The sequence below is a fragment of the Microplitis demolitor genome, chromosome 7 (genome assembly GCF_026212275.2).
Source record: "Microplitis demolitor isolate Queensland-Clemson2020A chromosome 7, iyMicDemo2.1a, whole genome shotgun sequence".
NCBI lineage: Eukaryota > Metazoa > Arthropoda > Insecta > Hymenoptera > Braconidae > Microplitis > Microplitis demolitor.
In genome coordinates this window covers 22,660,011-22,677,771 of record NC_068551.1, presented here as the reverse complement: position 1 = coordinate 22,677,771, position 17,761 = coordinate 22,660,011, and the positions used below count along the sequence as shown (strand labels likewise).

The 17,761-nt window shown below is 25.9% G+C and overlaps 1 protein-coding gene across 3 annotated transcripts in view; it reads right to left on the bottom strand.

Annotated features, from left to right (window-relative positions):
* The window catches only part of LOC103571943 (hemicentin-1), a 52,862-nt gene that overhangs the window by 20,529 nt on the left and 14,572 nt on the right, over positions 1 to 17,761 (bottom strand). For 2 of the 3 annotated variants that reach the window (XM_014441780.2, XM_053740409.1), the window contains exons 2-7: positions 9,237 to 9,423; positions 8,216 to 8,370; positions 5,550 to 5,720; positions 4,348 to 4,509; positions 2,666 to 2,850; positions 72 to 222 (exon numbers count right to left, since the gene is read on the bottom strand). In XM_014441780.2, the coding sequence (XP_014297266.1) occupies positions 72 to 222; positions 2,666 to 2,850; positions 4,348 to 4,509; positions 5,550 to 5,720; positions 8,216 to 8,370; positions 9,237 to 9,423 (1,011 nt within the window). Of the gene's footprint in view, positions 1 to 71; positions 223 to 2,665; positions 2,851 to 4,347; positions 4,510 to 5,549; positions 5,721 to 8,215; positions 8,371 to 9,236; positions 9,424 to 10,464; positions 10,544 to 17,761 lie in introns of those variants that run through there. The other variant, XM_053740410.1, reaches the window with a different exon arrangement.

Genomic DNA, 17,761 nt, shown 5'->3' with positions numbered 1-17,761 from the left:
TTATGAGCAAAATACAGTTATAGTTGGCGCTCAAGGAGTGCTAAACAATTTAATAATTATTATTTACTTACATAGTACTTCAATTGTCGTAGCTTCTTTCATTGGCTTTATTCCTTCAACTCGTGTGACTGAATTCTCAGCAAAACAACTAAATGTTTGACCATTATCATACTCTGATGCCGTAAAAGCAAGATAACTGCTCGTCTCAGATGTACCATCGCTCTATTTGAATTTATAAAATTTATATATCATTTTTATAATTACTACTAATATCATATTATATAAATTAAATTTAGGATAAAATGGTTATTGCAATAATCATATGACCTAATTTCTCATTTCTCATGTATTGGTTAGATTGTCATCAGCAGCCCCAAATCGAATCAAATCGAATTATTATTGTTGGTGAACCATTTATAGTAAACCACAAATCGAATAGTATAGTTCTTGTAACTACTTGGAATATTTCCATTTTGGTATTTGTATAATTGTAATCAGATGCAATTAAAATACGTTTATATTTGGTTTCATAATACTAGTACATTGTTGGAAACACTGTGAAAGTTTTCATGAGAATAATAATATCTCTCTTTTTTTATTTTTATTTTATTACAAACGTTGGTACAAAGTAATAATATTTAACTGAAAAATTTTAAAAGACCAATTACCGCGCATATACTTTTTGAAATAAATTTTTTAGTAAAAGTGTAACTATACTACATGTAAATTATATAGTTATCAAACCTTTATAAAAAAACAAAGTTATTTTTTTCTTTTATTAATAATAATGAAATATAAATTTAAGTAAGACTTTTGCCGTTTTGTTAGGGTATAAATTAAATACTTGAGACACGGTATGAGAAATTACCGTAATAAATAATATCAGTAAGATGTACATAGACGCCAAAGTTTCTCGCTACTCTAGGCGATAAACCAGAAACATATTTCGCGGGATTTCTTACTAGGTACATACGCTTCAATGCTTTGCCAGATCTTACTTATATACATAATATCAGAATTTATTTTTTCACTTTCGCTTTATTATTTATGTAAAAATATTAATTAGTTAAGATACGTAATAAGTATTTATATATTTATAAAAAAATTAATGATGTAAATATACACAAGTACGTAAGTAAGTAAGTAAGTAAGTAAGTAAATAAGTAAGACATTTCCTATGAGCTAAAAATTTTACTGTATCAGGTTTATTTTTTATATCAACTTAAACCTATTTTATTTTACAAAAAATAGTAAAAAGATTTTTAGTGTGCTGTTGCTATTGTAGTATCAGGCTAGAAAATAGCGAGAAGCTAGTTATAGTACAGTATAAGTTGAGTTGGGTGCAATAATATATAACAAGAATAAAGAAACTCTCATGGCTCACTTAATAAAATTTCGTAGACGATAACATAAAAAATTCCAGCTCTTTGCTCTCTGCTCTCTTAGCCAGACGGTTGAGAATTATATACTGTCTATAAAAATAATGTGTGTATAAAGATATATAAAATATAGTTTTATTTAAATACTTTTCATTAGATTTTTTTAAAAATAATAATTGATATAAAATTTTTATTTTCTGTATACTTATAAGTCTTTAAAACTTGCTTACACAACTTTATTATTTTTTTAAATTTAATAAATTATATGCAATAATAATAATAACAATAATAAAAATGATTGTAAAATAACCTTTAGTGATTTATAATTGAGTGTATATGGCAATGATGGCAATGTCAATTCGATGATACGAGTTTACAACTTGAATTAACACCAGACAAACATCACGTTCTTCATGAGTATACAATATTGGAATTCATGTATTCACATGATCAGTACAAAACCACAATAATTTTAGAGGAATATATAATATATATCTGCATATACTGTGTGTGTGTATCTGCGGCAAGATCGATGGAACTACGACACGAATTTGCCAGTATGTTTCGGTTGTGCGGTACGATTTCAATCTTCTTTCTGTTACACAGCATCGATTGTGGTCAGGTGTACATATAGTACATCTCTGGTGATGATACGTTGCTTGTGTCTTTTTCTATTTTATATTTTAAATGTCTATATATCTATGTTTATGTATATTTAAGAGTAACAATTTAGAGCTTTCAAACAAACCAATGCTTTACCTATTCGATAATTGGAAAATTCTACTCCGATGTACTCAACTGTACAGTATAGAAATAGAATAAGGTACAATAATAATAACAACAACAACAACAACAACAACCTGATTAAGAGATAAATGCAATACAAGAGACGAAAAGAGTAGACGGTGAGGTATATAAAGAGACAAGGAAACACGATGCTAAAGAGAGAGAAATCGGTTTGGTTGATTGGCTAGCAAACTCGCTTTCCAATCTGGTTGATCGTCGTTTAATTAGACACTTGACAAACAAAGCTAATTATCGACAGCAATGGATGAATAGGAAGCGCTAGTGTAGTTGTGGTACATGACAAATAATACCAGAATGAGAAATTCTACATAATTCAAGTATTATATTAATATATATATATATAGTATTGAATTTAAATTAATTTATTATTTAATCACTCTATGCGTATTTATACTATTAAAATTATAATAAATAATAAGATAATAACAATGTAGACATATATATATATATATATATATATACTGTAAATATATACTTACATTGTCATCTATTTTAGTTTCAAACATCTCAAATCGATCATTGTCGTTCGTGAGAAAATCTGTTCCGTTATACCAGGTGACATTTGCTGGTGGTCTTGCTGCACTCACTTTACATTCAAGTAAAATTTTAGTGCCACTCACTACATGTCCTACCACACCCTTGACGTCCATTTTCAGTGGTCGTACTATTCACAAAATAATTTATTATTTACTAATATACATACAATAATAATAATAATTATCATTATAAAAATATTTTAAATAATAAGTTGATATAATATTCATATAGATATATATTTTTAGTTGTGTTTCATTTTTTATGAAAAAATAATTTCTGCTGTAATAAATAAATTAAAGAAATACATGATCTATATATGCATGTATGTACATATGTATATATGGAATGTTTTATTAACTGAAACATATTTGTATATATACATAAAACCACATGAGGCAATTCAGCATTGACCAGAAATTCTCAACGTGTCATTCTGTCACAATGACACGATGTTGCGACACGTGGATTTGCACTGTTTCATGTTTTCCGGGATAAGTTGGACGACCGAAACGGGTGAATGTCCTGATGAAGATAGACGATCGGGCGCATACGCAATAGCAGATACAGATTGTTCTACCATTGATTCTCCTTTTACTTACTTTATTTTTTTTTTTAATTTAAAATTTTAATAATTATTACTCTACTTATCTTTTATTTTATTATTTACATCTATATATATATATATATATATATATATATATATATATATATATGTAATAATAAACTACATTTAAAATATTTTATTTGTTGCTACATTAGATAATAAAATAATATTTTAAGTAATGATGTATATTTTTTTTTTTTTCTACTATTTTTTTATGTTTTATTTTATTCAACTCTCAACGGAGGATTAAAGATAAGCTTTTACAGAAATAGCGCTGAGAAACATATAATATAATATATTAGAGCGATGTAATTTTGACGGAACAAGTGTCTGTAGAGATGATAAGAAAAAATGAAAGATAAAAAAAAAGTATTAAAGTATCACAATAAAATTTATATATAGATATAAAGGAAAAATATAAAAAATAAAATGTAATACATATAAGTTTATAAAATTGTCATTATTATATATATATATATATATATATATTCCCCTAGATTCTTTCGTAAGGTTGAGCAATATATGCTGCTGCTAGAACAAATTTTTATTCCGTAGTTTTTATCAAGTACTTAAATATTCTACCCACGAATGAAATGTTTCATATATTTCATATTATCGCATAATGAGTGTAAAAGCTTTACTTTCACATCTATTTACTGACACTGAATAAATTTATAAATATAAATTAATATATACTTAAAGAATATAGTTAGAATATTTTTATTCTTGGAAAATTTAGAGATAAGATAAAAATATGATTGGTTAAATATAATATAAATATTATATTTTTCTCTCACAAAATTTATTAAATTATTTCAAAAAGTATAATTATTTAAATGTTCATCTATGGATTTTAATAATGACTAAGCAATTTGTTTACAGAAGAAAAAAATAAAAGTAATTCATGAAAATAAAGTTGTCATTAGATTTGCAGATAAAATTACATTTTATCCAATCAAATTTTATGACTTAATTTTTTTTTAAATTTTAAGTACTATGTCAGATTTCTCACGTACTCACCATGAACGTCAAGCTTGATGTCGACAGTTAGAGGTTCAGCAAGTGCCAAACTGCTGATTTTGCATGTAAAGGTAGCACCTAATTCATTGCGGCCAACTTGCAACTGTAACACACTACTTCCTGTTCCAACTCCATTTTCTTGGATCTTCGTTGAACCAATCGCTATCACAAATTTTTAGAGAAATAATTATTCGTTTAGGTATGCTATCATACCCCGGTCTCCCTTACATATAAATTTTTCAACAATAATATTTAATAATTACTTGTTTTTTTAAATTTATCAAACAAAATAAAATAAAAAATAGATAAATAACAATAGAAGAATTGGCTTTTTTTTTTTTTCTGGTATTTTTAAACAAATAAAATTGAATAGCTATACGACAAAAAAAAAACAATCTCGTATTACTTATTATACTGAATTTAAAAATTTCTCTTGTTAAATTTAAAGCTAATTATTCGTTAGTAACAATGTCTCGTGATATAATGAAATGAATAAAATTGAATTATCGTTCAAGGCCTTGTGTAAACCACCACCAGTTATAAGACAATAATTGAGACAATGAGAGACAACTAACACAGCACAGGCGAATAATTATGAGTTTAAGAGTATCTCGTTTTCTGCACAAAATTATATTATAATATAATATTGTCTCTTGTGACAATTTTACGCAAGCGTCTGGATTTAGTATGGTACAGGGGATTTTGTAATAACAGACAGGAAGAATTTCTTCAACTACTTGCTACTACTACGGATTTTCATATAGTTCATGTTCTATATGTGCATGTTATTTTCAACGTGGTATGAATAGAAATTGTTCCGGCATTTTATTGTCATCCAACGATGCATACTTAAATACAGCTTTTACCAGCTTACAATAAATTACATTTTCATTAGACTAAAAAATTTTAAAAATAAAAAAAAACCTAACTGTCATACTACATTAAATTTTATTTTTCTATATATATATCTACCTATTTATGTATTTAATATTAACTAATAAAAAAATATTAAAATCCATTTGAACTTGAGAACTAAATACAATCATTTCTGTTCCAAGTCTTTAACGAACCGCTAAAACTTGGAAAAGTTATAATAATAATAATAAAAAAAAAAAAAATAATAAATAAAATGAAAATGTAATTATTTTAATAGTAACAATTACCAAGGGATTATAATTAATACCGTGTATAATGATAACTACCTTTAAGTCGCTGATCGCCTTTATACCATTCAACAGTAGGTACGGGTTTTCCTTGATCGCTTTCGCAATTCAATGTCATTAATGTACCTTCATTAATTGGTCCTAAAATAGTGCCCGAAGTTAAATTTGTGTTTTCATCTTCTTCTGTAATTCGTACAAATTTAGGGCGTACTAAAATCACAAAGAAAATTATTTTTATAAAATATATATACAGCAATAACTTTGAGATTGATAAGAAAAAATTTTATCTCAAAAAATGCAACGTCAAGTATATAAGCTAAAGAACGATGGTAGCAAATGCTTGAGATGGAGTTTGTTGAAATTATAAATTCAACTTCTGAATATGAATAAACTTTTCAATAAGCGCTACTTTCTTGCCAGCTTCACAGTTGGAAACCTAGAAGAGCACCTGCTACATTATTATAGACGTCATTCATTCATTCATTTATTTATTTTTTTTTTCAGCAAAACGTATATATAAATATATATATATATATATATATATATATATATATATATATATATATATATATATATATATACTTCTAGGTATATAGTAGCATTATAGTAATTCAAATTTTTCCATCAACTGTATGTCAGTCATATAAGCCAATTTTATTTTTTATTGTAAATTATTTAAATTTATAAATAATCACTGCATGTAATTTATAATTCATATCTAAAAAAAAAAAAAAAAAAATAATAATAATAATAATAATAAACAAAAAGTTTAAAATATTTTTATATCAAAAATGCACCGCGTAGATTTGCCAATGTTCCACGACAATTTTTTAAAAAGAATATCAAGTTACTTTTCGATGGTACTTTTCGTATTAAAAACTTTGAACCGAGAAAGAACATTAATTTTCAAGAAGAAAAGTCGGCCATATAAAATACTTTCCAATGTTCGGTAAAACAAGTTTCAGGCTAGTAAAGCTTCTTTAACGTTCTATAGTACCAACATTTTGTTACTTTGTTTTTTTTTTTTCTTTTGTTTCTATTTATTTTTTAAACTATATATGATTAAATATTTATTTTTAAAAAATGCAAATTAAATTTTGTTAATAGTTGTAAATCATTAAAACTTTTATTTGTGCCAAGAAAGGAAGATAGAAAGAAAGAAAAAAAGAAAAAACAAATTATTTTATTTAAAATATTATATACTACTTAATGTATGTATGTTGTTGTTCTCTTAACTTTTCTTAACAGAAATAATAATGATAATAATATTGACTGGTTTGATATCTCAACGAGACGTTTGGGTACTTGATTCGTGTAGCTATAGACAGCCAAATAGTCTACTAACTAAGAGAGAAAAATTCAAATTGTGAATTGCAAGTGTCACATCATAAGAGTGAATGTTAAATGAGGAATAAGGGAAAGTAGCGATAGTAGTAGCAGTAGTGGTAATAGTATTACTTTACAGTAGTATTATATATATATATTAGTTTCTAGTTTGTGGTGGACTCTTTCCACTTGCTGCTTTACTTCCCATTCTTCGACCTTCGTTTGCTCTTGCCTCTTGTTCTCTTTCATTCTCTGAAGATGTTGAGGTAGAAACGCGGCGGTTTCTTTTACTGCTATACTACTGCTAGCTAGGTATAGTGAACGAATTAGAGTTTAACGTTGGGACGAAATCGTTGAGTTTCCCGAGGGTGCGAGAAATTAAATTCCTCACTTCTGCTTTCTGAATTCACTATCTCTCCAGGCTTTTATATCGCTTGTATAATCAACATATTTTCAAAATCAGTAATCTAATCATATGTAATAATAATAAAAATAATAATAATAATAATAATAATAATAATAATATAAATAATTCAAGTCGGAATTTAAATAAACAATTATAAAAATTAAATAAATTTTATATTATAAATAAAATCTGAACTTATAAAATAATTTAAAATCAATTTAAAAAATTTGAAGATAATTATCAGCACTTTTGGACTGAATACTTAATGATCTTAGTTTTCTTTATTGTTTTTTTTTTTCCGATTGCATATCTTAAAAAACAATAGATATAGTAGTGGATTTTTAAGCTACCGAAAGTCATCTATCTAAAATAGATATGATCGCAGAGTATTAAAATAGAGAAGACAAAGGAATGTTGGTACTTGTTCCAAAGTATAACTTGAACAATCAATATTCAATAAAATAAAAGCGATAATAACTTTTGCCGAAAACTTTGTTGTTAAAACACGTAAAGTATGCACAATTATTTGTAACCATTTATGATGAATTTAACTAATCGCTGTCCAATGACAATTATAATTTACATAACCTACACGGAAAGAAAAATTTACCAAAATTATAACGATGTTAACATCGTAATCGTGGACTAGACTTTAATTGGCGTCAATTTTTAAATGTCTGATTTTAAAATTTACTATAGTCTTTGTTAAAATTACGATGTTAAATAGTAAAGAATATAATCTACATCGTAATTTTAACAAAAACTATAATAAATTTTGAAATAAGACATTTAAAAATTAACGCCAATGAAAGTCTAGTCCACGATTACGATGTTAACATTGTAAATTTTGGTAGAATTTTTTTTCCGTGTACATACATTAATTTTAATTTTTAATAATATAAAGTAACAATTATTAGTTTATATATCGATTTTTGAATCCAATACCATAGTAATTATAAAATCATTAACTCACCAGTTGTATTAAGAGTTATATGCTGTACGTTATTACATTCACGATTAACAGCTAAATATGTTGCTTCACATTTGTATAAGCCCTCATCTTCAAGTTTCAAATCTGATATTTTAAGATAAGTTTTCGTTGCATTTTTATTGTAATTCATCGTTGACCTGTAACGATAAAATATTTATTTTTCATTTTTATAATTTATCGTTATGTTCCGATACTATTAAATCCTACACCTCAATTATTTAATTAAAGTCACTAATAAATATTATACATAATTTTTAAATTTATGGCTAAAAAAATAATTTATATTACATTATTGAAATACTAAAACATCATATATAAATATTTGCTTTTGTTAGCTTTAGAGTATTATATTATAATAAATTATTCAAAACGGGTATTTCAATACCAGGCGAATAATATAATATTATTAATTATTATTTATGTATAGCTATTACTATTTATTAAAATTGTCTTGTTCATATTTTGTTATCATAATTAATAATATATATTTCTACATACTAAAATAATTTTTTTAATTATTTTTCTTTTATCTTATAGTATATCTAATGCAAAATTCTCTTGACGTGAGATTGAATTGGTGATTGCAAGACTTAATAAGCCAATTCGATAGTACATGTAGTAGTTATATATGTCACAATGTTTAGCACAGACAGTGTGTGTGTTCATGGGTAGTATAAACGGATTCAAACATTAATAAATCTGAGCTTACATATATATATATATATATATATATATATATATATATATATATATATATATATGTGTGTGTGTTTAAGGATTTTCAAGATTGTACATACATATTAGAAAAGTAGATTTATAAAAAATAAAAGTCTAATAAATATATTCAAAGAATTTACTATATAATTAAGGGTGAAAAAGAAAAATTTTTGGAGCTAATTAAGTAGTTAAAGAACAAGTTGAGTAGAATAAAGTCGATATGATTTGTGAAAATTAGCGAAATAAAATATTGTATAAAGTTTTAGTTGTAAAAAATATTATTAACCTGGCGGCAATGTCGTTGTTACCACGTGTGATGCCAGCACTCTCGCTGAATATGAATATCCGTTGGGTACCTCGATACCACTTGATACTGTGAAGACCACCACATCGAGGACTTTTTAAGATACACGGTAGTTGTACCTCCGAGCCTTGTTCGCCATTTTTTTCGCTTTTTTTCCATGGTTCCATACCTTAAATATACAAAAATATACTATTATTTAACTAAAAAAATTATCATAATTAATAATAAAATATTTATCATTAAATTAACTCAATCCTTCCAAAAAACATAACTGTTTTATTCGTGCATTGCTTGTACCTACAGTAATTACTTTTTTTTCACCTCATCATTTAAATAATCAATGCATACCTCAATAATTGTTTATTATTTTTTTACATATCCATTAAATAAATGTGTACAGATTAGTTTAGCACCGAAATTCAATAAATGTCGGTATCAGCAATGTATATAATGTAATTTAGTAGTCGTACAATTACTCTAACACGTATGTAATTTATCTGACAAATGATAGATTGCAAATTGTAATTTTATTTGAATTGTATTTAACCTATACAAATATCCGATCATTTGGCAGACCATCACAATTTTAAAATAATCTATAAATCTATTCAAAATTCTATTTCCGCATGATTTCACATTTTTCCAATATTTACTTTTTTTTTTTTTTTTTTTTTTCATTTTTTTCAGTTCTTATAAATTGTGTCAGAGCGGGATTTGAAAATTTACATAAACGTTCGTTTTCGTAACCGAGTAATGTTTACTTATTTTTAAATAAAATATTGATAATAATAATAATGTTAAATGCAATTGTGATTTCCGTTTTCTTTTATCTCACCAACTATACTAAAAAATATGTAGATATATAAATATAGGTAAATTTGTGAAATCGTGAGAAATAATATAGTTGTTAGTGCCTATAAAATATAATGCTATTACAATCAGTTAAATTTTTTAATAATGTAATATAACGATTTAGATAGATAAAAAATGATATTTGAAAAATAGAATAAAAACCAAACGATTGACAAAGTGGTACTATTACTATGTTAACGTTTAAATTGCACACGCATATACACACTTATGTATAGTAAAAGTTATTTAAAATTCAGTGATTGAATTATCATATAAATGAATATTTTATAATTAAAAAGTTGTTTATTTTTAAAAACATCCAGTACATAAAGACATTTTAGTTGAAATAATAGTATACCCTTATAGTACATTTGCAAAGTCTTTGTGTACACGTTGAATTGAGGCAAAGTGATGTTCTCTCTGCTTTCCGTTTGCTTCGTCGGAAATTGATCGTACGATTCTACTCCCAAGTTAGATTAAGTTGTATGCCCTATATACCCATCTTGCTAGAGAGAAATACTTGCAGTGTGTTTCTATAAATGTGTATGTTGTTCTACTAGTACTTTATAAGTGAGTGTGTATATATGTATATAGATATATGTGAGTCCACCTCTGATTAACCTGATTTATGATCGCGTTTATATTCATTACATTTTCGATATATTGTTACCCTCTTGTGTTCGCCGATTTAAACACTTTTAACAACCATAAACTTTTACTTATTTTAAAGAAATTTAAAAGTTTTTATTAAATTGACTTTTAACCATGGTATATACATATACTATTTAAATATGTACTGCCGTACGTTCTATATAACTATTTAGATATTATATATTGACTGTAATTGATATTACTGTCATCACATCAGCAATTTATCTAGATAATATATTGTATTTGGTAACTTATAATAATAAATATCTGTGTAATAATTAGATTACTGTCTTGATTGCTTTTAATTTTATTTTTATAAAAATCAGTGAGATACTGACTGTAGAGTTCTTGGTTCGTTATCATAGAGTGTGGCGCCAACAGCTGGCTCACAGCCAAATTCAAAATCTCTCGTTATTAACCCACTTACTAGGTTAGGCAATAATAAAAGAAATGCATTACCACTCCTGTGTTATACTATCCACAAAATTATTAAGCACAACTCCGATTAGTTGCAATTTAACTTTTATTGTTCGTATTTTATATTTCATTTAGCAACAATTGCGTCCAAATAAAGTATTTATTAAAATAATAATAATAATAATAATAATAATAGAGGATCATTTTTTGTTTGAAGGCTGATATCTCTGCGACAAATCATTCAACGAGGTTTAAAAAAAAGGCCAAATTGAAGCTGAATAAATTTTCTAAACGACCTGTGCATTAGTTTAGTTGAAAAAATTCTTTCACGGTCATTTATAAATTTTTTGTCTTGCGGTATTTCTCATGTTTGCGCAATAACCGGAGCTTTTAAAAAATTTTGATAAAAATGCACCGAAACTAGAGATTTCAAGCTATACAATGCTTCTTTTTTTTAAAAATCTCGATAAGATTATATTTCACAAAGTTACAGCTTTCCAAAAATCACTAAAAAATTTATAAAATTTTTCTGTTCGGTTAATTTATTGCGTTAGTGAATATATGTTAAGTTGATTTTAATTTTTCTTTAGTTTTATATTTTTATCTTTAAATTTTAAAAACCGTCGCTATATTATGAACTTTATTGAGTTACAACTCACATGAATTGTATTACTAGTATATTTTGAGTTTTTAGGAGCTTTTTAACTCCTTTCGGGTCTCATGGATTGTACTGCAGTATAGCAATTTTGACATTTCTACAACAAACTTATATTTACATATATATAACTCATAAACATAGAAAAAACATGGCAGCAGTTAAATTATGTATGGGTTTTTCGGAAATTCTCAACAACTAGTGTTTGATGATATCAACTTGGAACAAATAGAAAAATAGTGGAACGCTTCAGAAGAATAAAAAAACAATTTTAATTTATACGATCTTTATTTCATCAAGACTTTTTTTTAACGTTTTTTTTGAATACACACTACATGGAAGAAATTTTGAAATTCAGATGATATTGTCATCAATGATGTAAATAATACTTGAGAGTTCATTTTTTATACATAATTTATAGATGATAAAATAAAAAAAATAATCACAAATAGTACTTGATCAATACTAGACAAAATTTTGATTTATATTATATTATTAAACAAACATCTATACCAGAAATCAATGTATTAATTGAAAAATATTTTCGATACTACTGTTATATCATGAGTCTAAAAAATTATGTTTTCTATAATTGATTTCGATAAATTACATAATATTTTATAAAAAAAAAAAAAACAACAACAATTTTTTTTTATTTGTGGTATAAATAAAATTTTCAATTTATCATAAAAAAATACATTAATCCTACACGTACAAAAGCTTTGTCCCGTTATTCGTTCATTTCACCTAAGAGCTTTTTTTGTACACACAAAAAAAAAAAAAATATTTTTCCACGGCATACAAATAGATAAAAAAAAAAATCAGTCATAAATTGTGTATTTCAATCACTGTAAGTTTTTTTAACGCTATTAAAATAAATATTCACATCTTATAAATTTTACTTCTAGCAATATTTTAGCCAAAATTCAAATTTTGATATCACTATTATTATGATTATTATTATTATTATTATTATTATTATTATTATTATTATTATTATTATTATTATTATTATTATTGACAGTGTTGCGATAAAAACTTTTTATTTGTTAGTGTTGTGAAAACTCAATTGCATCCTTATTCTTCAGTAATGGAATGGAAGATTGCAATGCTTTCTGTGACTATATATAATGATAAAAAAAATATATATATATAAAGTTTATAGTATATAAGGTAAATCCTTACATTCATCACTTTTAGTGTCTGCCAAGTTTTAAAGTCAGGTCAAGTGTTTATGATGTTGTGAAAATTCAGGCAAATGTTTAAGTTGTATAAAACAAAATATAAACAATATAATTTATTTAAGATTTAAAAAAAATATATTAAGCGACAAACGTTTGTATATATGTATATAAGTTATCCGACAATGACGTTTGCGGTGTGTATATTTGTTGAGTCGTGTATAATATTGAGAAACCTTGAGTTTTAGATTGTATATATTATATGATTTTACAGGACAATCAATTTTTCAGAAGGATGTGTGGTATTGTGTCAGATCGCCATATGTAACTAAGTCTCATAGATAAAAAGTCAGTTGAGAGTTATATATGTATATATCTATATAATACTGTTGTTGATAATTAGAGAAAGACATAATAAAGAATAAAGCTATAGCCGCAAAGACACAATCCCAACCAATTAAGTTAATAATGATAAACGAATAGAAAGTATCAATATAAACAAAGTATGATAACTATTTATCATAAGTGCATAGAAACTGTTGCTACAATTGTTTTTTCGTGTACATAATAATGTTATATACATAATGAATTTCAATAACTTTTTATTTATTTTATTTTTTTTTTATACAGCTATTAAATAAAGATTTAAAAAATAAAAAAATCATATTGAATTAATTTTTTTTTTATAATTTACATCATAAATATGAGTTATTTAGTTAAAACGGGCATTGGTATTAGGGAATATTTGGCGCCAATCTGTCCCGCTAGGACATTGTTATTTAATATATCTGTACTACTAACGCAGTAGACAATATAACTTACAGTCAGCCACAAACCTCTTCTCGCTTTATTGTCATTTAATTATTTCATCGTACATAAATAATTTTAACTCACACGTAATCTAAAAATTAATTAGACTTAAATATTCCTCATGGGTTTTAACTGATTGGCAGCCAATCATGATTGTGCAAATTTAACTTTCAATATCACTCAGAATCTATGAAAAATAATATGATTTAGATTTTTTGAATGTATATGTAAAAATTAAAAAAAATTGTTAACAATTGTTATAATTTTTATTATTTAGAATTAATTAAATTAACAATAGATAAATTTTATTCTTAAAATTTATTAATTTATAAGATAATAATTATTGTTATTAGTTATTATTATTGTGATTGAACACTATTAAAATGATATACAAAAAAAAATAGTATGAGTGCCACCACCTACCGATATGCAATTTTATTGGGAAAAGACATTTTGAATGGTAAAATAGTCTGTAGACGAACGGTTACATTTAGTATTCACAGCAGTGACCAATTTAGGGTATTCAGGTTGGATTCTAGACGATCCATCCCTTAATTACTTTTTCCTCCAACTTTGCTTGGCGAGCGTGACCAACATGAAATGGTACTGTACTACGGCCAACGGAAAACCCAAAGTCAAATCCTTTCAAGAGGAAATCGATAATGACGAAAAAAAAGTCAACAAAGAAAAACAATCGATAAAAATAATAAAAAATCTGCAATAAATAAATTAGAAAACAAAAAATGTTAGAGATAAGGAAGGCGTAGCAAGTAAATAGAAGAGCTTGCTGGAGATCACTTCCTCCCACTTTTTCATCCTAAAACTACTTTGTGTTACTTATTTCTTTTTTTTTTTCTCATCATTTATTTTATTTTATTTCTATCAGCTACTATACGAATTTCATAAATATTTATGAAACTTAGTTTTATATAATTTTAACAACTCTGGATATATCATATCAATCATATTTATCTAGACAAGTTTTTAAAAGTCAATCAATTATTTATTAAATTACTTAATTCAACTTTTAAATTATACTATAAGTTGATAAATTGAGTTTTCATACAATCTATAAATCTATATACGTTCATATTAGGGTGTCCATTATTTCTCAAATTAGATTTTTTCTCCTTGAGCTCGAAAACATTAGTGTGAATATATTTTCAAGCTTTTTGAGCTTGAAAAAACTCTTGCTTGTAATTGAGTTTTTATGTGCATTTCAAGCTCAAACAAGTTATGTTTTATATTAAAGTTTGAAAATTTATGAATCGGAAATCATTGATAGACAATCTTTTTTTCCAATTTTTATTCCCAATAATGTTCAATAAGATAAATGTATTCATGTGAAGATTTCAATGAGTTTTGGCTCAGATTGAAGCGTTAATATAATAAAATATCTGAAAAAAAAAAAAAAAAAAAAAATTAAAAAAAGATGTTTTTTTAATTTTTTTGTTGATTCCAACTAAAGAAAAAGTTATATTTTTTCAAAAGGTGAACAAAAGAAACCATACAGACGAAAATTTTGCATGACTTTGAACACATTTTAGTATATTATATGATGGCTTATCCGGGGAAAGTGACATAAAATGTTATTTTTCAAATATTTCGACGCCCATATCTTTTGACTTAATCAACCGATTTTGACGTTAAATGTGCCAATCGACGCGTTTTATTGAATTCTAAAGCTGTTTAGGTATAGAAACTGATCAGATGAGTCACTTCAAAGATAATTTAAAAAAAACCTTTTTTTACTATTTCTTTCTCGAACGATATTTCTCGAACGAATTAACCGACTGAGGCGGAAATCGATGCGTTTTATCGCGTTTTAGAGCTGATTAGATTTTAAAAACGATCGATCAAGCCGTTTTTTGAAAATTTCCAAAACACTAAAAAAAAAAAAATTTCGTATTTCTTATATTTTCACACAAACATACATGCATACATACAGACACTCGGACATCATTCTGAAAATAGTGAGAATAATTTCTTATTAGGATCTCAAAACGTCGACATCTGATGAAAACTCGGTTTTCAAAAATCGGGGTCAAAACTATAACTTCCCAAATTTTTGGAAATTTGCTATTTGCTTAGCAGGAAGTTAAAAATACCGTTTAACCTTGCCTAAATAATGATACTTTTCGATTTTAGTACAATGAGAAAATTGTTAATTCTAGCTTAAAGATAAATGTACAGCTATAACTAACATAAATTTTTGTAAAAAATTTAACGTTCTTCACAAAAGGTATCCTTTGGTTATTTCGTAAATCTAACCGCTTAATAGGTATTGAAGCTCAATTTTTGATTTGTTTAGAAAATAATGTTTATCGTTTAAAATTCTATAACTTTTCAGCAAAGAGATATAAACTTGGGCATTAGACATTGTTTTTTTCGGAAATTTATCGATCTACAAAAAAAGTCTCGTACATTTTTTTGATAAACCTAACCGTTTAAGATATACTTGCGCTCGAAATATGAATAATTTTAAGATGAAAACGTTGGCATATCATGAAAACTGTATTTTCAAAAATCGTGCTGAAATCGATAATTTTATGAATTTTTCGAAAACTTTTTTTTTCATAGCGGCAAGTTAAAAAACATTATTGTTTAAAATATTGAGTAATGTCTAAATATTGATTAAACAAATAATAAATAAAAGAAAATGAAAGAAAGGAAGGAAGGAAGAAAAGTGTACGGGTGGATTTGCAGATAAATGGGCCATGGCTGTTAAAATTGGAAACGCAATGAATTTATGGCCGCGAAATGTTTCGAGATAGATATTATATCCTTCAATATATATAGATCATGGTTTTTATTCGCCAGGCCATGCTCACGGTACTCCACGAATGAGGGATGTATGAATTTTACTGTAATTCTCTTCCAGTCATTTTCATGTTACATCCATTGACAAACAAAACATAAACGAGATAAAAAGAAAAAAAAAAAATACATTGGAAGCCGATCCAGTTTGACGAATTATTTGTTTTGCTCTATACGCTTCGCTTGTTCGTTTTTTCATCAATTGCTTATCGACACCATTTATTGCTTGTCTATTTACTATATATATAGAGTAGCCTACATGAAATTGGCACATACAAACATATAGTATAATAAAAATATACATGAAGCACTGATTTTTTCTCTCATAAATTTTTATTTCATTGAAACCCACACGGAGAGGTTAATATTTTTTATTTTTTACATTTTTTATAAAAAATATTTAAGTGTTACGGTCAAGTAAAAGTACCATACATCCAGCTGTACATTTATCTATCTCACGCGTCCAAATAAATGTGATATTATTTCCTTTGAATCGTCGTAGAATTTACGTTTACCCAAGGGTTGCTGCTGAAGTTACTACTAGAGGAAAAGAGAGAAGGAAAGGGAGGAGAAAAGGTAGATTTATGATAGCTTGAAATATGCTTCTTTATAGTTACAAGTGAGCATGAGCAAGCACATCTGACTAGGATTTCTTGGTCTCATGCGTCTTAAACATCGTGTAAGTTTCCATATAAAATATTTATATTAGTTATATATATATATATTTTTAGTTACGATTATATTCGTAGAAAGAAACTTTTTTTATCTATTTTCATTTAAATAATTTCAAATAAAATGCATAATTACATTTATTTTTATCTCAATATTTTATACATATTAAGATGTAAATCATGTTTCAGGGCTGATGAAATTATCAAATAAATAAATGAAGTAAATTAATTGAATAATAAATTTTACGAAAAAATTCTGAATGTGTTGTTTGGGTATTATTTTTAATACTGTTTTTGGCAAACACGTCGAGTATGTTGGTCTAAAACACAAGGTAATAAATAAGTACATCAGTAAAGTGAGTTTTGTTAGTCGCTATAGGGGAGTGGGTAGTATACTGTAGTGATGATAGTCGTAGTAGTTGTTACAAACGTACCCGTTTGTTAGTTTCTCCA